Source organism: Somniosus microcephalus, chromosome 12, assembly GCF_052327205.1.
Source record: "Somniosus microcephalus isolate GS21.2 chromosome 12, FLI_Smic_1.0, whole genome shotgun sequence".
Taxonomy (NCBI): domain Eukaryota; kingdom Metazoa; phylum Chordata; class Chondrichthyes; order Squaliformes; family Somniosidae; genus Somniosus; species Somniosus microcephalus.
The window spans coordinates 144,090,704-144,113,398 of NC_140998.1; the positions used below are offsets into that span (position 1 = coordinate 144,090,704).

At 48.5% G+C, this 22,695-nt stretch overlaps 1 protein-coding gene across 1 annotated transcript in view; it reads left to right on the top strand.

Moving 5' to 3' along the window:
* The window catches only part of LOC147109574 (C-type lectin domain family 18 member A-like), a 116,004-nt gene that overhangs the window by 72,595 nt on the left and 20,714 nt on the right, over positions 1-22,695 (top strand). The window contains exons 9-10 of the mRNA XM_086003630.1: positions 18,083-18,212; positions 20,842-20,938. Coding sequence (XP_085859756.1) covers positions 18,083-18,212; positions 20,842-20,938 — 227 coding nt within the window. The remainder of the gene's footprint in view (positions 1-18,082; positions 18,213-20,841; positions 20,939-22,695) is intronic.

Consider the following 22,695-nt stretch of genomic DNA (forward strand, 5'->3'; position numbering starts at 1 on the left):
TCAGCTGAGCTGTACCGCCAAGAAATGATTCGTGATGCTTTCAGCTGCGGGATTGCCTCTCCATTTATACGCCAGCGTCTACTAGAAAGTAAAACACTTGAGCTACAAAAAGCTTTTGACCTAGCTTGTTCACTGGATTTGGCAAAGAGAAATGCAGACCTCTATCAGCTGCCCAGATCTCGATCTGCTGCTGTAGCTGCAACCAGACAATTCAAGCGGTCTCAGGTGAACCCTATCATGGGGGAATCTAATTCTGATAATTCTGATGAAGAAGAGGAGGACGACCCCACTTTAGCAGCCTCTTGGCAATCTAGGAAGGAATGCTTCTTTTGTGGAGATGCTTTTCACCCTAGGAAAACCTGCCCTGCTCGCAATGCAATCTGCAGTTATTGCGGGAAAAAAGGACACTTTGCTAAAGTTTGCCTATCAAGGGCCTCTACGAGGGCCAATCCAGCTAAGGCCTACCGAACTGCCCCAATTAGGGCCTATCAAGATGCTCCAGCTAGGACCTATCAAGCTTCCTCTCGAGCTCTCTCCCGAAGAAGCACACCGAGAGTTTTAGCCACTTTCTGTGCAACGACACCAATTACAGCTGCTTGCCCACAGAACCTGTCTCATGCTGCCACAAAAATTTCAATTAAAGGGCATACCTTAGATGCCTTAATTGACTCAGGAAGTACTGATAGTTTCATTAAGGAACAGATTGTTGCGAAATTGAAACTACATGTCTTCCCATCGGACCAGGCAATTGCGATGGCCCAGTCATCACTTAATACCAGAATCTCCGGCTTTTGTGTTGTTGATATGACACTTCATGGTCGTATGTATCCCTCCACCCGACTTTCGGTGCTCAAGGACTTATGTAGTGATCTCCTCTTAGGACTGGACTTCCAAAAACAGCATAAGAAACTCACCATTGAGTTTGGTGGATCCAAACCCGGACTTACTATTTCTAATATACCGTCTAAATTACCATTTTGTGCATTATCAGCAGCTTCACTTGATGAACCCTCATTATTTGCCAGTATTCCGCCTCAATGCCAACCGATAATAACGAAATCCCGGCGCTTTAATCAGGAAGACCAATCTTTTATTGCGGCTGAAATCTCTCGACTTCTAGCAGAGGATATCATTGAACCATGTTCGTCGCCCTGGCGGGCTCAAGTCGTCATTGTCAAGAACCCTCTAAAACCTCACAAACAGCGACTATGCATCGATTATTCGCAAACCATCAATCAATATACCGACTTGGACGCCTACCCATTGCCACGCATTGATGATATGGTTAATAAACTGGCCGAATACAAAGTGTTCTCAACTTACGATTTAAAAAGTGCCTATCATCAGTTACCCTTGAAGGTCTCAGATAAGCAGTACACAGCCTTTGAGGCTAATGGACGGCTGTACCAATTTCGTCGCCTCCCATTCGGGGTTACTAATGGAGTGGCTGTCTTTCAACGGGCAATGGATGGCCTGGTTAAGCAGGAAAACCTAAGGGACACTTTTCCCTATCTTGATAACATTACCATTGCAGGTCACGATCAACAGGAACACGACTCCAACCTCCAAAAATTTCGGGATGCCCTCCATCGCCGTAATTTGACCCTGAATGAATCCAAATCTGTTGAGTCGCAACCGACCATCAACATCCTTGGCTACTGCGTAGGCAATGGTATCATTAAGCCAGACCCAGAAAGACTTCGCCCGCTCCAAGAGCTCCCGTCACCTAAGAATCCGGCTTCTTTACGTCGGGCTCTCGGTCTGTTTGCATACTACGCTAAATGGATTCCTCATTTTTCGGACAAAATCCAACCCTTGCTGCATGCTAGATCATTTCCACTGGGAACAGCGGCTGTTGCAGCCTTTAACCTTCTCAAAAAACAGTTGGAGAAAGCGGCTCTTCACTCCATTGATGAGAATCTCCCTTTCGTGGTTGAATGTGATGCCTCGGAGGTGGCGATCTCGGCTACTCTGAATCAGGAAGGTCGTCCTGTAGCATTTATGTCCAGGACCTTACAAGGTGCCGAGCTACATTATCCTCCGGTTGAGAAAGAAGCCACAGCCATCATAGAGGCAGTATGGAAGTGGAACCATTTTCTAGCTCGCCAGCACTTTACATTGATCACGGACCAACGATCAGTCGCCTTCATGCTCGATAATCGAAAACGAACCAAAATTAAGAATAATAAAATACAACTTTGGAGGATGGAACTGGCCTCTTTTGGTTATACCATTCTCTATCGGCCTGGCAAGGAGAATGTGGCCCCGGACACCCTCACACGGGCATTCTGCTCCACTATGTCATCCTCCACCCTCATGGATGTCCACAATGGTTTGTGCCATCCTGGCGTTACGCGCATGCTACATTTCGTACGATCACGGAATCTCCCTTTTTCCACTGGAGATGTAAAGAAAATATGCTCAGAATGCCGGCTTTGTGCGGAATTAAAACCTCAGTTCTTCCGCCCCTCAGATGGTATACTCATACATGCAACCCAACCGATGCAACGACTTAGCATCGATTTTAAGGGCCCAGTGCCCTCTTCAACTCGGAACACATATTTGCTCACCATGATCGACGAATATTCACGTTTTCCGTTTGCCTTCCCCTGCTCCAATATGCTGGCGTCCACAGTAACCTGCTGCCTTGAGCAGGTATTTTCTCTCTGTGGCATGCCGGCTTATATTCACTCAGATCGGGGTCCATCCTTTATGTCGAGGGAACTCAAGGACTACCTCTCAGAACGGGGAATTGCTACAAGCAAAACAACACCATACCATCCCATCGGAAATGGGCAGGTAGAGAGGTATAACGGTATCATCTGGAATTCCGTACGTCTCGCTTTAAGATCTCGGGGCCTACCAGACCAGCAATGGGAAACAGTGCTTCCGGATGCATTGCACTCTATACGGTCCCTGCTTTCTACAGCCACAAATACTACACCTCATGAGCGGTTCTTTGGATTCCAGCGTCGCTCATCTCATGGGACATCACTCCCGTCATGGCTAACTACTCCTGGACCTGTATTACTCCGAAGATACGTTCGGACGTCTAAAAATGACCCTCTTGTAGACGAGGTCGAACTAACCGATGCCAACCCCACCTATGCAAACATACGATATTCCGACGGCCGAGAATCTACCGTATCATTACGGGATCTGGCTCCCTGCCCACCAGGACCTAGTGGGACATCGGGTGATGGCATTTCACCAGGAAACTCTTGGGACCTATCGGGTACCCCTCTCCAGGATCCTGATCGGACACCAACAAGCTTGGTGCCAGTAGAACCCCGTGCTCAAGGTTGCGACCCTCCCAGTACCACGCATGAAAGTACTGGTCCGCCACAGACCAGCTCTGCACCTCCCTCTGAACAGAGGCAGTCTGACTTTGAACCTATTGGGGCTCGTACTCGAAGCCATGATCTCCCCGACCCTTCACAGGGCAATCCAGGCCACACGGACTCTGGCCAATGGCCAACCGCATGTAAGCGGACCAGCGACCCTCTACGACGGGAATCCAAACGGGTGCGACTCTTCCTTGTTCGGCGGCTGCGGACCAAAAGGTAGACCACAGCCTCCTAAACCTGCAGGAGGGAAGAATGTGATAAAAATAATAACTTCCGGGAAGTTATGTCATCACTTCCTGTGAACTGTGAACTATGAACTGTGTACATACCTCACTTCCTGTCATGTGTCACTTCCTGTTGGACTGGTATAAATACTGGTCTGTTCAGTATTGTAAGAGGCTTCTACCAGAGGCATGGTAAAGACCTCTCTTGTATATAGTGTGTTTATAAGTTACTTAAAGCTTACTTTAAAGTTACTTGATGGTAAGCCTCCTTTTTCTTACATCAGTGTAGAGCAAGCTTTACTCTGTATCTAACCTGTGCTGTACCTGCCCTGGGAGTGTTTGATGGGACAGTGTAGAGGGAGCTTTACTCTGTATCTAACCCGTGCTGTACCTGCCCTGGGAGTGTTTGATGGGACAGTGTAGAGGGAGCTTTACTCTGTATCTAACCTGCGCTGTACCTGCCCTGGGAGTGTTTGATGGGACAGTGTAGAGCAAGCTTTACTCTGTATCTAACCCCTGCTGTACCTGCCTTGGGAGTGTTTGATGGGACAGTGTAGAGGGAGCTTTACTCTGTATCTAAGCCGTACTGTACCTGCCCTGGGAGTGTTTGACGGGACGGTGTAGAGCAGGCTTTACTCTGTATCTAACCCGTGCTGTACCTGCCCTGGGAATGTCTGATGGGGCAGTGCAGAGGGAGCTTTACTCTGTATCTAACCCATGCTGTACCTGCCCTGGGAGTGTTTGATGGGACAGTGTAGAGGGAGCTTTACTCTGTATCTAACCGGTGCTGTACCTGCCCTGGGAGTGTTTGATGGGACAGTGTAAACGGAGCTTTGCTCTGTATTTAACCCGTACTGTACCTGCCTTGGGACTGTTTGATGGGACAGTGTAGAGGGAGCTTTACTCTGTATCTAACCCGTTCTGTACCTGCCCTGGGAGTGTTTGATGGGACAGTGTAGAGCGAGCTTTACTCTGTATGTAAACCGTACTGTACTTGCCCTGGGAGTGTTTGATGGGACAGTGTAGAGGGAGCTTTACTCTGTATCTAACCCGTGCTCTACCTGCCCTGGGAGTGTTTGATGAGACAGTTTGGAGGAGCTTTACTCTGTATCTAACCCGTGCTGTACCTGCCCTGGGAGTGTTTGATGGGACTGTGTAGAGGGAGCTTTACTCTGTATCTAACCCGTGCTGTACCTGCCCTGGGAGTCTTTGAAGGGACAGTTTAGAGGAGCTTTACTCTGTATCTAACGCGTGCTGTACCTGCCCTGGGAGGGTTGGATGGAACAGTGTACAGGGAGCTTTACTCTGTATATAACCCGTACTGTACCTGCCATTGTGGTGTTTGATGGGACAGTGTAGAGGGAGCTTTACTCTGTATCTAACCCGTGCTGTACCTGCCCTGGGAGTGTTTGATGGGACAGTGTAGAGGGAGCTTTACTCTGTATCTAACCCGTGCGGTACCTGCCCTGGGAGTGCTTGATGGGACAGTATAGAGGGAGCTTTACTCTGTATCTAACCCGTGCTGTACCTGCCCTGGGAGTGTTTGATGGGATAGTGTAGAGGGAGCTTTACTCTGTATCTAACCCGTACTGTACCTGCCCTGGGAGTGTTTGATGGGACAGTGTAGAGGGAGCTTTACTCTGTATCTAACACGTACTGTACCTACCCTGGGAGTGTTTGATGGGACAGTGTAGAGCAAGCTTTACTTTGTATCTATCCCGTGCTGTACCTGCCCTGGGAGTGTTTGATGGGACAGTGTAGAGCAAGCTTTACTCTGTATCTAACCTGTGCTGTACCTGCCCTGGGAGTGTTTGATGGGACAGTGTAGAGGGAGCTTTACTCTGTATCTAACCCGTGCTGTACCTGCCCTGGGAGTGTTGATGGGACAGTGTAGAGGGAGCTTTACTCTATCTAACCCGTGCTGTCCCTGCCCTGGGAGTGTTTGATGGGACAGTGTAGAGGGAGCTTTACTCTGTATCTAACCCGTACTGTACCTGCCCTGGGAGTGTTTGACGGGACAGTGTAGAGCAGGCTTTACTCTGTATCTAACCCGTGCTGTACCTGCCATGGGAGTGTTTGATCGGACAGTGTAGAGGGAGCTTTATTCTGCATCTAACCCGTGTTGTACCGTCCCTGGGAGTGTTTGATGGGACAGTGTAGAGGGAGCTTTACTTTGTATCTATCCCGTGCTGTACCTGCCCTGGGAGTGTTTGATGGGACAGTGTAGAGGGAGCTTTATGCTGCATCTAAGCCGTGCTGTACCTGCCCTGGGAGTGTTTGATGGGGGAGTGTAGAGGGAGCTTTACTCTGTATCTAACCCGTGCTGTACCTGCCCTGGGAGTGTTTGATGGGATAGTGTAGAGGGAGCTTTACTCTGTATCTAACCCGTGCTGTACCTGCCCTGGGAGTGTTTGATGGGACAGTGTAGAGGGAGCTTTACTCTGTATCTAACCCGTGCTGTACCTGCCCTGGGAGTGTTTGATGGGATAGTGTAGAGGGAGCTTTACTCTGTATCTAACCCGTACTGTACCTGCCCTGGGAGTGTTTGATGGGACAGTGTAGAGGGAGCTTTACTCTGTATCTAACACGTACTGTACCTGCCCTGGGAGTGTTTGATGGGACAGTGTAGAGCAAGCTTTACTTTGTATCTATCCCGTGCTGTACCTGCCCTGGGAGTGTTTGATGGGACAGTGTAGAGCAAGCTTTACTCTGTATCTAACCTGTGCTGTACCTGCCCTGGGAGTGTTTGATGGGACAGTGTAGAGGGAGCTTTACTCTGTATCTAACCCGTGCTGTACCTGCCCTGGGAGTGTTGATGGGACAGTGTAGAGGGAGCTTTACTCTATCTAACCCGTGCTGTCCCTGCCCTGGGAGTGTTTGATGGGACAGTGTAGAGGGAGCTTTACTCTGTATCTAACCCGTACTGTACCTGCCCTGGGAGTGTTTGACGGGACAGTGTAGAGCAGGCTTTACTCTGTATCTAACCCGTGCTGTACCTGCCATGGGAGTGTTTGATCGGACAGTGTAGAGGGAGCTTTACTTTGTATCTATCCCGTGCTGTACCTGCCCTGGGAGTGTTTGATGGGGGAGTGTAGAGGGAGCTTTACTCTGTATCTAACCCGTGCTGTACCTGCCCTGGGAGTGTTGATGGGACGGTGTAGAGGGAGCTTTACTCTGTATCTAACCCGTGCTGTCCCTGCCCTGGGAGTGTTTGATGGGACAGTGTAGAGGGAGCTTTATGCTGTATCTAACCCGTACCGTACCTGCCCTGGGAGTGTTTGATGGGACAGTGTAGAGGGAGCTTTACGCTGTATCTAACCCGTACTGCACCTGCCCTGGGAGTGTTTGATGGGACAGTGTAGAGGGAGCTTTACTCTGTGTTTAACCCGTACTGTACCTGCCCTGGGAGTGTTTGATGGGACAGTGTAGAGGGAGCTTTACTCTGTATCTCACCCGCACTGTACCTGCCCTGGGAGTGTTTGATGGGACAGTGTAGAGGGAGCTTTACTCTGTATCTAACCCGTACTGTACCTGCCCTGGGAGTGTTTGACGGGACAGTGTAGAGCAGGCTTTACTCTGTATCTAACCCATGCTGTACCTGCCCTGGGAGTGTTTGATTGGACAGTGTAGAGGGAGCTTTATTCTGTATCTAACCCGTGCTGTACCTTCCCTGGGAGTGTTTGATGGGACAGTGTAGAGGGAGCTTTACTCTGTATCTAACCTGTGCTGTACCTGCCCTGGGAGTGTTTGATGGGACAGTGTAGAGGGAGCTTTACTCTGTCCCTAACCTGTGCAGTACCTGCCCTGGGAGTGTTTGATGGGACAGTGTAGAGGGAGCTTTACTCTGTATCTAACCCGTGCTGTACCTGCCCAGGGAGTGTTTGATGGGACAGTGTAGAGGGAGCTTTACTCTGTATCTAACCCGTGCTGTACCTGCCCTGGGAGTGTTTGATGGGACAGTGTAGAGGGAGCTTTACTCTGTATCTAACCCGTGCTGTACCTGCCCTGGGAGTGTTTGATGGGCCAGTGTAGAGGGAGCTTTACTCTGTATCTAACCCGTGCTGTACCTGCCCTGGGAGTGTTTGATGGGACAGTGTAAAGGGAGCTTTACTCTGTATCTAACCCATACTGTACCTGCCCTGGGAGTGTTTGATGAGACAGTGTAGAGGGAGCTTTACTCTGTATCTAACCCGTACTGTGCCTGCCCTGGGAGTGTTTGATGGGACAGTGTAGAGGGAGCTTTACTCTGTATCTAACCCGTGCTGTACCTGCCCTGGGAGTGTTTGATGGGACAGTGTAGAGGGAGCTTTACTCAGTATCTAACTCGTGCTGTACCTGCCCTGGGAGTGTTTGATGGGACAGTGTAGAGGGAGCTTTACTCTGTATCTAACCCGTACTGTACCTGCCCTGGGAGTGTTTGATGGGACAGTGTAGAGGGAGCTTTACTCTGTATCTAACCCGTACTGTACCTGCCCTGGGACGGTTTGATGGGACAGTGTAGAGGGAGCTTTACGCTGTATCTAACCCGTACTGTCCCTGCACCTGGAGTGTTTGATGGGACAGTGTAGAGGGAGCTTTACTCTGTATCTAACCCGTACTGTACCTGCCCTGGGAGTGTTTGACGGGACAGTGTAAAGCAGGCTTTACTCTGTATCTAACCCGTGCTATACATGCCCTGGGAGCGTTTGATGGGATAGTGTAGAGCAAGCTTTACTCTGTATCTAACCCGTGCTGTACCTGCCCTGGGAGTGTTTGATGGGACAGTGTAGAGGGAGCTTTACTCTGTATCTAACCTGCGCTGTACCTGCCCTGGGAGTGTTTGATGGGACAGTGTAGAGGGAGCTTTACTCTGTACCTAACCTGTGCTGTACCTGGCCTGGGAGTGTTTGATGGGATAGTGTAGAGCAAGCTTTACTCTGTATCTAACCCCTGCTGTACCTGCCTTGGGAGTGTTTGATGGGACAGTGTAGAGGGAGCTTTACTCTGTATCTAAGCCGTACTGTACCTGCCCTGGGAGTGTTTGACGGGACAGTGTAGAGCAGGCTTTACTCTGTATCTAACCCGTGCTGTACCTGCCCTGGGAGTGTTTAATGGGATAGCGTAGAGCAAGCTTTACTCTGTATCTAACCCGTGCTGTACCTGCCCTGGGAATGTCTGATGGGGCAGTGTAGAGGGAGCTTTACTCTGTATCTAACCCATGCTGTACCTGCCCTGGGAGTGTTTGATGGGACAGTGTAGAGGGAGCTTTACTCTGTATCTAACCTGTGCTGTACCTGCCCTGGGAGTGTTTGATGGGACAGTGTAAAGGGAGCTTTGCTCTGTATCTAACCCGTACTGTACCTGCCTTGGGACTGTTTGATGGGACAGTGTGGAGGGAGCTTTACTCTGTATCTAACCCGTACTGTACCTGCCCTGGGAGTGTTTGATGGGACAGTGTAGAGGGAGCTTTACTCTGTATGTAAACCGTACTGTACCTGCCCTGGGAGTGTTTGATGGGACAGTGTAGAGGGAGCTTTACTCTGTATCTAACCCGTGCTCTACCTGCCCTGGGAATGTCTGATGGGGCAGTGCAGAGGGAGCTTTACTCTGTATCTAACCCATGCTGTACCTGCCGTGGGAGTGTTTGATGGGACAGTGTAGAGGGAGCTTTACTCTGTATCTAACCGGTGCTGTACCTGCCCTGGGAGTGTTTGATGGGACAGTGTAAAGGGAGCTTTGCTCTGTATCTAACCCGTACTGTACCTGCCTTGGGACTGTTTGATGGGACAGTGTAGAGGGAGCTTTACTCTGTATCTAACCCGTACTGTACCTGCCCTGGGAGTGTTTGATGGGACAGTGTAGAGCGAGCTTTACTCTGTATGTAAACCGTACTGTACCTGCCCTGGGAGTGTTTGATGGGACAGTGTAGAGGGAGCTTTACTCTGTATCTAACCCGTGCTCTCCCTGCCCTGGGAGTGTTTGATGAGACAGTTTGGAGGAGCTTTACTCTGTATCTAACCCGTGCTGTACCTGCCCTGGGAGTGTTTGATGGGACTGTGTAGAGGGAGCTTTACTCTGTATCTAACCCGTGCTGTACCTGCCCTGGGAGTGTTTGATGGGACAGTGTAGAGGTAGCTTTACTGTGTATCTAACCCGTACTGTACCTGCCCTGGGAGTGTTTGATGGGACAGTGTAGAGGGAGATTTACGTTGTATCTAACCCGTACTGTACCTGCCCTGGGAGTGTTTGATGGGACAATGTAGAGGGAGCTTTACTCTGTATCTAACCCATGCTGTACCTGCCCTGGGAGTGTTTGATGGGACATTGTAGAGGGAGCTTTACTCTGTATCTAAGCTGTGCTGTACCTGCCCTGGGAGTGTTTGATGGGACACTGTAGAGGGAGCTTTACTCTGTATCTAACCCGTACTGTACCTGCCCTGGGAGTGTTTGACGGGACAGTGTAGAGCAGGCTACACTCTGTATCTAACCCGTGCTGTACCTGCCCTGGGAGTATCTGATGGGACAGTGTAGAGGGAGCTTTACTCTGTATCTAACCCGTGCTGTACCTGCCCTGGGAGTGTTTGATGGGACAGTGTAGAGGGAGCTTTACTCTGTATCTAACCCGTACTGTACCTGCCCTGGGAGTGTTTGATGGGACAGTGTAGAGCAAGGTTTACTCTGTATCTAACCCGTGCTGTACCTGCCCTGGGAGTGTTTAATGGGATAGCGTAGAGCAAGCTTTACTCTGTATCTAACCCGTGCTGTACCTGCCCTGGGAATGTCTGATGGGGCAGTGCAGAGGGAGCTTTACTCTGTATCTAACCCATGCTGTACCTGCCCTGGGAGTGTTTGATGGGACAGTGTAGAGGGAGCTTTCCTCTGTATCTAACCCGTGCTGTACCTGCCCTGGGAGTGTTTGATGGGACAGTGTAAAGGGAGCTTTATGAAAGATAGATTATGAAAGTAAATTAGCAAAAAATATAAAAACAGATAGTAAGAGTTTTTATAGTTATATAAAATGAATAAGGGTGGCTAAAGTAAATGTTGGTCCCTTAGAGGATGAGACCGGGAAATTAATGGTGGGAAATATGGAGATGGCAAAAACACTGAATGAATATTTTACATCAGTCTTTACAGTAGAAGACACTAAGAATATCCCAACACTGGACAAACAGGGGGCTAAAGGGGGGGAGGAGCTAAACACAATCAAAATCACTAAGGAAGTGGTACTCAGTAAAATAATGGGACTCAAGGCGGATAAATCACCTGGACCTGATGGCTTACATCCTAGGGTCTTGAGGGAAGTGGCGACAAGGATTGTGGATGCATTGGTAATAATTTTCCAAAACTCCCTGGACTCGGCAAAGGTCCCGGCAGACGGGAAAACTGCTAATGTAACACCCTTATTTAAAAAGGGCAGTAGACAGAAGGCTGGAAACTATAGACCGGTTAGCCTAACATCTGTGGTAGGTAAAATTTTGGAGTCCATTATTAAGGAGACAGTAACAGGACATTTGGATAATCATAATTTAATAGGACAAAGTCAGCATGGTTTTATGAAGGGGAAGTCATGTTTGACAAATTTGCTGGAGTTCTTTGAGGAAGTAACGTATAGGGTGGATAAAGGGGAACCAGTGGACGTAGTGTATTTAGACATCCAAAAGGCATTTGACAAGGTGCCACACAAAAGGTTATTGCTTAAGATAAAAAATCACGGGATTGGGGGTAATATTCTGGCATGGATAGAGGATTGGCTATCTAACAGAAGGCAGAGAGTTGGGATAAATGGTTCATTCTCAGACTGGCAATCAGTAACTAGTGATGTTCCGCAGGGGTCAGTGCTGGGTCCCCAACTCTTTACAATCTATATTAACGATTTGGAGGAGGGGGACCGAGTGTAACATATCAAAGTTTGCAGATGATACTAAGATGGGAGGGAAAGTAGTGAGTGAGGAGGACATAAAAAACCTGCAAGGGGACATCGACAGGCTAAGTAAGTGGGCAGAGATTTGGCAGATGGAATACAATACTGGAAAGTGTGAGGTTATGCACTTTGGCAGGAAAAATCATAGAGCAAGTTATTATCTTAATGGCAAGAAACTGGAAAGTACTGAAGTACAAAGGGATCTGGGGGTCCTGGTGCACAAAACTCAAAAGGTTAGTATGCAGGTGCAGCAAGTGATTAAGAAGGCCAATGGAATGTTGGCTTTCATTGCTAGGGGGATAGAATATAAAAATAGGGAGGTATTGCTTCAGTTGTACAAGGTATTGGTGAGACCGCACCTGGAATACTGCGTACAGTTTTGGTGTCCATACTTAAGAAAGGACATACTTGCTCTCGAGTCAGTACAAAGAAGGTTCACTCGGTTAATCCTGGGGATGAGGGGATGGACATATGAGGAGAGGTTGAGTAGATTGGGACTCTACTCATTGGAGTTCAGAAGAATGAGAGGCGATCTTATTGAAACATATAAGATTGTGAAGGGGTTGGATCGGGTGGATGCGGGGAAGATGTTCCCGATGATGGGTGAAACTAGAACTAGGGGGCATAGTCTTAGAATAAGGGGCTGCTCTTTCAAAACTGAGATGAGGAGGAACTACTTCACTCAGAGGGTGGTAGGTCCATGGAATATGCTGCCCCAAAAAGCTGTAGAAGCTACATCATTACATAAATTTAAAACAGAAATAGACAGTTTCCTAGAAGTAAAGGGAATTAAGGGTTATGGGGAGCGGGCAGGAATTTGGACATGAGTCTAGGTTCGGATCGGTCATGGCCCTGTGGGTAGCGGAGCGGGCCCAGGGGCCGTGTAGCCTGATCCTGCTCCTATTTCGTGTGTCTAATTCTGTTAGATTCAGGAGATGGTTCTGTGATAGTGGATTAGCGGTTAGGATCAGATCAGCCATGATCTTATTGAATGGCGGAGCAGGCTCGAGGGGCCGATTGGCCTACTCCTGCTCCTATTTCTTATGTTCTTATGTATCTAACCCGTACTGTACCTGCCCTGGGACTGTTTGATGGGACAGTGTAGAGGGAGCTTTACTCTGTATCTAACCCGTACTGTACCTGCCCTGGGAGTGTTTGATGGGACAGTGTAGAGGGAGCTTTACTCTGTATCTAACCTGTGCTGTACCTGGCCTGGGAGTGTTTGATGGGATAGTGTAGAGCAAGCTTTACTCTGTATCTAACCCCTGCTGTACCTGCCTTGGGAGTGTTTGATGGGACAGTGTAGAGGGAGCTTTACTCTGTATCTAAGCCGTACTGTACCTGCCCTGGGAGTGTTTGACGGGACAGTGTAGAGCAGGCTTTACTCTGTATCTAACCCGTGCTGTACCTGCCCTGGGAGTGTTTAATGGGATAGCGTAGAGCAAGCTTTACTCTGTATCTAACCCGTGCTGTACCTGCCCTGGGAATGTCTGATGGGGCAGTGTAGAGGGAGCTTTACTCTGTATCTAACCCATGCTGTACCTGCCCTGGGAGTGTTTGATGGGACAGTGTAGAGGGAGCTTTACTCTGTATCTAACCCGTGCTGTACCTGCCCTGGGAGTGTTTGATGGGACAGTGTAAAGGGAGCTTTGCTCTGTATCTAACCCGTACTGTACCTGCCTTGGGACTGTTTGATGGGACAGTGTGGAGGGAGCTTTACTCTGTATCTAACCCGTACTGTACCTGCCCTGGGAGTGTTTGATGGGACAGTGTAGAGGGAGCTTTACTCTGTATGTAAACCGTACTGTACCTGCCCTGGGAGTGTTTGATGGGACAGTGTAGAGGGAGCTTTACTCTGTATCTAACCCGTGCTCTACCTGCCCTGGGAATGTCTGATGGGGCAGTGCAGAGGGAGCTTTACTCTGTATCTAACCCATGCTGTACCTGCCGTGGGAGTGTTTGATGGGACAGTGTAGAGGGAGCTTTACTCTGTATCTAACCGGTGCTGTACCTGCCCTGGGAGTGTTTGATGGGACAGTGTAAAGGGAGCTTTGCTCTGTATCTAACCCGTACTGTACCTGCCTTGGGACTGTTTGATGGGACAGTGTAGAGGGAGCTTTACTCTGTATCTAACCCGTACTGTACCTGCCCTGGGAGTGTTTGATGGGACAGTGTAGAGCGAGCTTTACTCTGTATGTAAACCGTACTGTACCTGCCCTGGGAGTGTTTGATGGGACAGTGTAGAGGGAGCTTTACTCTGTATCTAACCCGTGCTCTCCCTGCCCTGGGAGTGTTTGATGAGACAGTTTGGAGGAGCTTTACTCTGTATCTAACCCGTGCTGTACCTGCCCTGGGAGTGTTTGATGGGACTGTGTAGAGGGAGCTTTACTCTGTATCTAACCCGTGCTGTACCTGCCCTGGGAGTGTTTGATGGGACAGTGTAGAGGTAGCTTTACTGTGTATCTAACCCGTACTGTACCTGCCCTGGGAGTGTTTGATGGGACAGTGTAGAGGGAGATTTACGTTGTATCTAACCCGTACTGTACCTGCCCTGGGAGTGTTTGATGGGACAATGTAGAGGGAGCTTTACTCTGTATCTAACCCATGCTGTACCTGCCCTGGGAGTGTTTGATGGGACATTGTAGAGGGAGCTTTACTCTGTATCTAAGCTGTGCTGTACCTGCCCTGGGAGTGTTTGATGGGACACTGTAGAGGGAGCTTTACTCTGTATCTAACCCGTACTGTACCTGCCCTGGGAGTGTTTGACGGGACAGTGTAGAGCAGGCTACACTCTGTATCTAACCCGTGCTGTACCTGCCCTGGGAGTATCTGATGGGACAGTGTAGAGGGAGCTTTACTCTGTATCTAACCCGTGCTGTACCTGCCCTGGGAGTGTTTGATGGGACAGTGTAGAGGGAGCTTTACTCTGTATCTAACCCGTGCTGTACCTGCCCTGGGAGTGTTTAATGGGATAGCGTAGAGCAAGCTTTACTCTGTATCTTACCCGTGCTGTACCTGCCCTGGGAATGTCTGATGGGGCAGTGCAGAGGGAGCTTTACTCTGTATCTAACCCATGCTGTACCTGCCCTGGGAGTGTTTGATGGGACAGTGTAGAGGGAGCTTTACTCTGTATCTAACCCGTGCTGTACCTGCCCTGGGAGTGTTTGATGGGACAGTGTAAAGGGAGCTTTATGAAAGATAGATTATGAAAGTAAATTAGCAAAAAATATAAAAACAGATAGTAAGAGTTTTTATAGTTATATAAAATGAATAAGGGTGGCTAAAGTAAATGTTGGTCCCTTAGAGGATGAGACCGGGAAATTAATGGTGGGAAATATGGAGATGGCAAAAACACTGAATGAATATTTTACATCAGTCTTTACAGTAGAAGACACTAAGAATATCCCAACACTGGACAAACAGGGGGCTAAAGGGGGGGAGGAGCTAAACACAATCAAAATCACTAAGGAAGTGGTACTCAGTAAAATAATGGGACTCAAGGCGGATAAATCACCTGGACCTGATGGCTTACATCCTAGGGTCTTGAGGGAAGTGGCGACAGGGATTGTGGATGCATTGGTAATAATTTTCCAAAACTCCCTGGACTCGGCAAAGGTCCCGGCAGACGGGAAAACTGCTAATGTAACACCCTTATTTAAAAAGGGCAGTAGACAGAAGGCTGGAAACTATAGACCGGTTAGCCTAACATCTGTGGTAGGTAAAATTTTGGAGTCCATTATTAAGGAGACAGTAACAGGACATTTGGATAATCATAATTTAATAGGACAAAGTCAGCATGGTTTTATGAAGGGGAAGTCATGTTTGACAAATTTGCTGGAGTTCTTTGAGGAAGTAACGTATAGGGTGGATAAAGGGGAACCAGTGGACGTAGTGTATTTAGACATCCAAAAGGCATTTGACAAGGTGCCACACAAAAGGTTATTGCTTAAGATAAAAAATCACGGGATTGGGGGTAATATTCTGGCATGGATAGAGGATTGGCTATCTAACAGAAGGCAGAGAGTTGGGATAAATGGTTCATTCTCAGACTGGCAATCAGTAACTAGTGATGTTCCGCAGGGGTCAGTGCTGGGTCCCCAACTCTTTACAATCTATATTAACGATTTGGAGGAGGGGGACCGAGTGTAACATATCAAAGTTTGCAGATGATACTAAGATGGGAGGGAAAGTAGTGAGTGAGGAGGACATAAAAAACCTGCAAGGGGACATCGACAGGCTAAGTAAGTGGGCAGAGATTTGGCAGATGGAATACAATACTGGAAAGTGTGAGGTTATGCACTTTGGCAGGAAAAATCATAGAGCAAGTTATTATCTTAATGGCAAGAAACTGGAAAGTACTGAAGTACAAAGGGATCTGGGGGTCCTGGTGCACAAAACTCAAAAGGTTAGTATGCAGGTGCAGCAAGTGATTAAGAAGGCCAATGGAATGTTGGCTTTCATTGCTAGGGGGATAGAATATAAAAATAGGGAGGTATTGCTTCAGTTGTACAAGGTATTGGTGAGACCGCACCTGGAATACTGCGTACAGTTTTGGTGTCCATACTTAAGAAAGGACATACTTGCTCTCGAGTCAGTACAAAGAAGGTTCACTCGGTTAATCCTGGGGATGAGGGGATGGACATATGAGGAGAGGTTGAGTAGATTGGGACTCTACTCATTGGAGTTCAGAAGAATGAGAGGCGATCTTATTGAAACATATAAGATTGTGAAGGGGTTGGATCGGGTGGATGCGGGGAAGATGTTCCCGATGATGGGTGAAACTAGAACTAGGGGGCATAGTCTTAGAATAAGGGGCTGCTCTTTCAAAACTGAGATGAGGAGGAACTACTTCACTCAGAGGGTGGTAGGTCCATGGAATATGCTGCCCCAAAAAGCTGTAGAAGCTACATCATTACATAAATTTAAAACAGAAATAGACAGTTTCCTAGAAGTAAAGGGAATTAAGGGTTATGGGGAGCGGGCAGGAATTTGGACATGAGTCTAGGTTCGGATCGGTCATGGCCCTGTGGGTAGCGGAGCGGGCCCAGGGGCCGTGTAGCCTGATCCTGCTCCTATTTCGTGTGTCTAATTCTGTTAGATTCAGGAGATGGTTCTGTGATAGTGGATTAGCGGTTAGGATCAGATCAGCCATGATCTTATTGAATGGCGGAGCAGGCTCGAGGGGCCGATTGGCCTACTCCTGCTCCTATTTCTTATGTTCTTATGTATCTAACCCGTACTGTACCTGCCCTGGGACTGTTTGATGGGACAGTGTAGAGGGAGCTTTACTCTGTATCTAACCCGTACTGTACCTGCCCTGGGAGTGTTTGATGGGACAGTGTAATGGGAGCTTTACTCTGTATCTAACCTGTGCTGGACCTGCCCTGGGAGTGTTTGATGGGACAGTGTAGAGGGAGCATTACTCTGTATCTAACCAGCGCTGTAACTGCCCTGGGAGTGTTTGATGGGACAGTGTAGAAGGAGCTTTACTCTGTATCTAACCTGTGCTGTACCTGCCCTGGGAGTGTTTGATGGGAAAGTGTAGAGGGAGCTTTACTCTTTATCTAACCTGTGCTGTACCTGCCCTGGGAGTGTTTGATGGGACAGTGTAGAGGGAGCTTTACTCTGTTTCTAACCCGTGCTGTACCTGCCCTGGGAGTGTTTGATGGGACAGTGTAGAGGGGGCTTTACTCTGTATCTAACCCGTGCTGTACCTGCCCTGGGAGTGTTTGATGGGCCAGTGTAGAGGGAGCTTTACTCTGTATCTAACCTGTGCTGTACCTGCCCTGGGAGTGTTTGATGGGACAGTGTAGAGGGAGCTTTACTCTGTATCTAAACTGTGCTATACCTGCCCTGGGAGTGTTTGATGGGACAGTGCAGAGGGAGCTTTATTCTGTATCTAACCCGTGCTGTAACTGCCCTGTGGGTGTTTGATGGGACAGTGTAGAGTGAGCTTTACTCTGTACTTAACCTGTGCTGTACCTGCCCAGGGAGTGTTTGATGGGACAGTGTAGAGGGAGCTTTACTCTGTATCTAACCTGTGCTGTACCTGCCCTGTGAGTGTTCGATGGGACAGTGTAGAGGGAGCTTTACTCAGTATCTAACCTGTGCTGTACCTGCCCTGGAAGTGTTTGATGGGACAGTGTAGAGGGAGCTTTACTCTGTATCTAACCCGTGCTGTACCTGCCCTGGGAGTGTGTGATGGGACAGTGTAGAGGGAGCTTTACTCTGTATCTAACCCGTGCTGTACCTGCCCTGGGAGTGTGTGATGGGACACTGTAGAGGGAGCTTTGCTCTGTATCTGACCCGTGCTGTACCTGCCCTGGGAGTGTTTGATGGGACAGTGTAGAGGGAGCTTTACTCTGTATCCCTCTCCTTGCATAGCAAATATAAAAATAAAATAATCTTTTTGCCGAGACTTATCTTGCCTTGCATGTGAAGAGAATGAGCCCTCGCTCTGTTTCCAACCCACATGGTTACAACTCAGATATACTTAAAAAAGACACATTTTATTTAACCCCATTTAATGCCGTGCTCGTGCTCCCTCTTTGCTATGACACGCTTGCTGGTCTTTTCTGCTTCATCTTTGTTCTCATGTTTCCCTTTAGGAGCGAGGTGGGATTTTAGCACAAGTTAAAAGTCAGAAGGTGCAAGATATCATGGCCTTTTACCTCAGTCAGCTGGAGAACACGAATGAGGTTACCGACCCAGACTTCGAAACTCGCAACTTCTGGATTGGTGAGCTGTTGGGTTTATTCACATCACTTCCTGTCCATTGGTCGTCTCTGTGCCAGCTTCCTTCTACTTTCAGTGTGTTACCTTCACTCTACTCCGCAGGAGAATTTTTAGCATTAGTAGAGATACAGGCCACGAATTTAATGGAGGAAGCGGGATGGGGGCGGGACAGCTGGTTTCCAGGCCCCGGTCCCGCTCCCAGCTGCATCTGCTCTGCAGACGTGATTTTCCCTTGATTGGCTTTGTTGAGCCCGCCCTGCGGGCTTCCCGGCCAATTAACAGGAAGCAGGTCTGATGACGTCATTTGATGACGCGTTGTCAGACGGTTTCCTTAAAGGGACCACGTCCACATGGAGTTTGACAGTTGTTCTGTCAGTGTTCTACAGCATTGAGCTGCTGCAAACACTGACAATCACTGCACAAAGGTGAACGCTTGCACCCAGGCTCTCCAATGACTCCCTCCATATGCATATGGAGGGAGTCACAGCACGCAGGGAGGTCCTCTTCCCTTCCAAGGGCGGAAGAGACCTCCCCAGGACCCCAACTTACCTGCACCTCCACCCAACCTTCTCGATCTACTTTATCACTTCCCCATCTCACTAGCAACCCCTCACACTCACCCTCATCCTACTGCAAGCATACCAACTTACAACACACAAGGGTAGGCACTTGAGAGGTTTAGCCAATGTCAATGTGAAGTTTCTGGTAATGTGTTGTCATACAGTGAAATCTCTTTTTCAAAAAGTGCCCCTTATTGGACAGATCTGAGCGCACCTTGAGAAGTGTCTTACTGAGTTCCAAAGATTGTTCAATCATAACTCCCCCCCCCCCCCCCACGCTATAGTGATGAGTGTGCATGGAATGGCTTGGACATTAAAGGGATGCTTCACAGTGCTGGTGTGGGATGGTGTCAACCTGGCGCATCATGTGGCAGCCAGGGTTTACAGCATCAAGTAAAGAAAATCTGGCCATGGTGATGCCATCGCTGGCCTCCCGGGCAGCAATGTTGTCAAGGGCCGATGCCCTGTGTTCTGTGCAGCATCAGGTGATGGCGGAGAAGTTTGGTGATGTTGGTGATGTTGGTGTTGGGGCTGATGGTGGAAAGATTCAGAGAACCAAGGTGTGATTTTTTTCAAGGGCTCTGATGTTGCTGGAATAGATGGCAGCTGTAGATGAAATGACAGAAGCGATCTGTCAGTGGTGAGAAAGGTTCTCCCAGTGAGGTGGCACTGGACATACAGTTGGATCTAAAAACTTGTAAGCTAAGGTAATCTCTATATATGTATTAAAAATGCAGTAACCTACATTTTTCTGGGCTCTGAAACCAACATCCGCAACATGGCATCCTTGGCACCACTTCTGCAGCTGTCATCTTTTCACAAACATCAGAGCAGACTCACAACACGCCAAGTTGAACTGGCGTGTTCCCCGAACAGCGGGTAACCCGTGGGGGAGAAGGTAAAATTAGAAGTAAGCCTCAAAATAATCTTAAATTGGCTCTTAACAAGCCATTTAAGTAGCTGAATTGTATCCCCCGTCGCTTGGTGTCAGGTCAGTTCTGTGCTGACAGACCCAACATCTGGGAGACTTGTGTGGAGGCAGATTGACAGTGAGTTTCCTACCTGCTTTCAATCTTTGCTATTTCAACAGTGGACCCGACTCCAAACCCACCCCCTCAGCCGTATTAAATTCGCGGTCACAGTCAGTAACACAGGGTACTGGGGAGGGGCTACTGAGTGACAGTGTGAGGGAGCTGGATTAACATCAGTAGAGATACAGTCAGTAACACAGGGTGCTGGGGGAGGGGTTACTGGGTGACAGTGTGAGGGAGCTGGATCAACATCAGTAGAGATACAGTCAGTAATACAGGGTGCTGGGAGAGGGGTACTGAGTGACAGTGAGGGAGCTGGATTAACAGTAGAGATACAGTCAGTAACACACGGTGCTGGGGGAGGGGCTACTGAGTGACAGTGTGAGGGAGCTGGATTAACATCAGTAGAGATACAGTCAGTAACACAGGGTGCTGGGGGAGGGGTTACTGGGTGACAGTGTGAGGGAGCTGGATCAACATCAGTAGAGTTACAGTCAGTAACACAGGGTGCTGGGGGAGGGGTTACTGAGTGACAGTGTGAGGGAGCTGGATCAACATCAGTAGAGATACAGTCAGTAACATAGGGTGCTGGGGGAGGGGTTACTGAGTGACAGTGTGAGGGAGCTGGATCAACATCAGTAGAGATACAGTCAGTAATACAGGGTGCTGGGAGAGGGGTTACTGAGTGACAGTGTGAGGGAGCTGGATTAACATCAGTAGAGATACAGTCAGTAATACAGGGTGCTGGGAGAGGGGTTACTGAGTGACAGTGTGAGGGAGCTGGATTAACAGTAGAGATACAGTCAGTAACACAGGGTGCTGGGGGAGGGATTACTGAGTGACAGTGTGAGGGAGCTGGATTAACAGTAGAGATACAGTCAGTAACACAGGGTGCTGGGGGAGGGATTACTGAGTGACAGTGTGAGGAAGCTGGATTAACAGTAGAGATACAGTCAGTAACAGGATGGTTACTGAGGGAGCTGGATAAAGACGCTGCTGATTGAATTGCCTGAAGTTAATTAATGTTTTTACTATTTTCAGGCTTGACATATAAAACATCTAAGGATTCGTTCCGTTGGGACACTGGGGATCTTCCCCACTTTTACAGTTTTGCGTTTGGACAGCCGGATAATCAGGGGTAAGTCAGGGAGTCTGCCACCTCAGGTGCGCCAGATTTTAACTCTCTTCATACCATTGATACTGGAGCCCTTGAGTGAATAGTTGTGAAGCTGGGAATGCTTAGCTTTGTGACATTTACAAGAAACATTAACACCCTCTACAGACAGCAACACAGAACAAGGAAATAGTGTTCAGTTTTCAGTAAATGCAGGAAATACTCAGCAGGTCAGGCAGCATCTGTGGAGACAGAAACAAAGTTAACGATTCAGGTCGACGACCCTTTGAAGGGTCATTGACCTTAAACGTTAACACTGTTTCTCACTCCACAGATACTGCCTGACCTGCTGAGTATTTCCAGCATTTTCTGTTGTTATTTCAGATTTCCACCATCCGCAGTATTTTGCTTTTGTTCATTATTCAGGTACGAGTGAGACTGGACACTCCGTATTAGTGGTGAGACCGGACACTGTTTACAGCAATGGGACAGTGCCCCAGAACAAAGTATTTAGAGTAATGGGACAGGGCCCAAGTACACAGTATTTACAGTAATGGGACAGGGCCCCAGTACACGGTATTTACAGTAATGGGACAGGGCCCCAGAACAAAGTATTTAGAGTAATGGGACAGGGCCCAAGTACACAGTATTTAGAGTAATGGGACAGGGCCCCAGTACACAGTATTTACAGTAATGGGACAGTGCCCCAGTACACGGTATTTACAGTAATGGGACAGGGCCCCAGTACACAGTATTTACAGTAATGGGACAGGGCCCCAGTACACAGTATTTACAGTAATGGGACAGTGCCCCGGTACACGGTATTTACAGTAATGGGACAGGGCCCCAGTACACAGTATTTACAGTAATGGGACAGGGCCCCAGTACACAGTATTTACAGTAATGGGACAGGGCCCCAGTACACAGTATTTACAGTAATGGGACAGGGCCCCAGTACACAGTATTTACAGTAATGGGACAGGGCCCCAGTACACAGTATTTACAGTAATGGGACAGGGCCCCAGTACACAGTATTTACAATAATGGGACAGGGCCCCAGTACACGGTATTTAGAGTAATGGGACAGGGCCCCAGTACATAGTATTTACAGCAATGGGACAGGGCCCCAGTACACAGTATTTACAGTAATGGGACAGGTCCCCAATACACAGTATTTACAGTAATGGGACAGGGCCCCAGTACACAGTATTTACAGTAATGGGACAGGGCCCCAGTACACGGTATTTACAGTAATGGGACAGGGCCCCAGTACACGGTATTTACAGTAATGGGACAGGGCCCCAGTACACGGTATTTACAGTAATGGGACAGGGCCCCAGTACACAGTATTTACAGTAATGGGACAGGGCCCCGGTACACAGTATTTCCAGTAATGGGACAGGGTCCCGGTACACAGTATTTACAGCAATGGGACAGGGTCCCGGTACACAGTATTTACAGTAATGGGACAGGGCCCCAGTACACAGTATTTCCAGTAATGGGACAGGGCCCCAGTACACGGTATTTACAGTAATGGGACAGGGCCCCAGTACACAGTATTTACAGTAATGGGACAGAGCCCCGGTACATAGTATTTACAGCAATGGGACAGGGCCCCAGTACACAGCATTTACAGTAATGGGACAGTGCCCCAGTACACGGTATTTACAGTAATGGGACAGGGCCCCAGTACACGGTATTTACAGTAATGGGACAGTGCACCAGCACACGGTATTTACAGTAATGGGACAGGGCCCCAGTACACGGTATTTACAGTAATG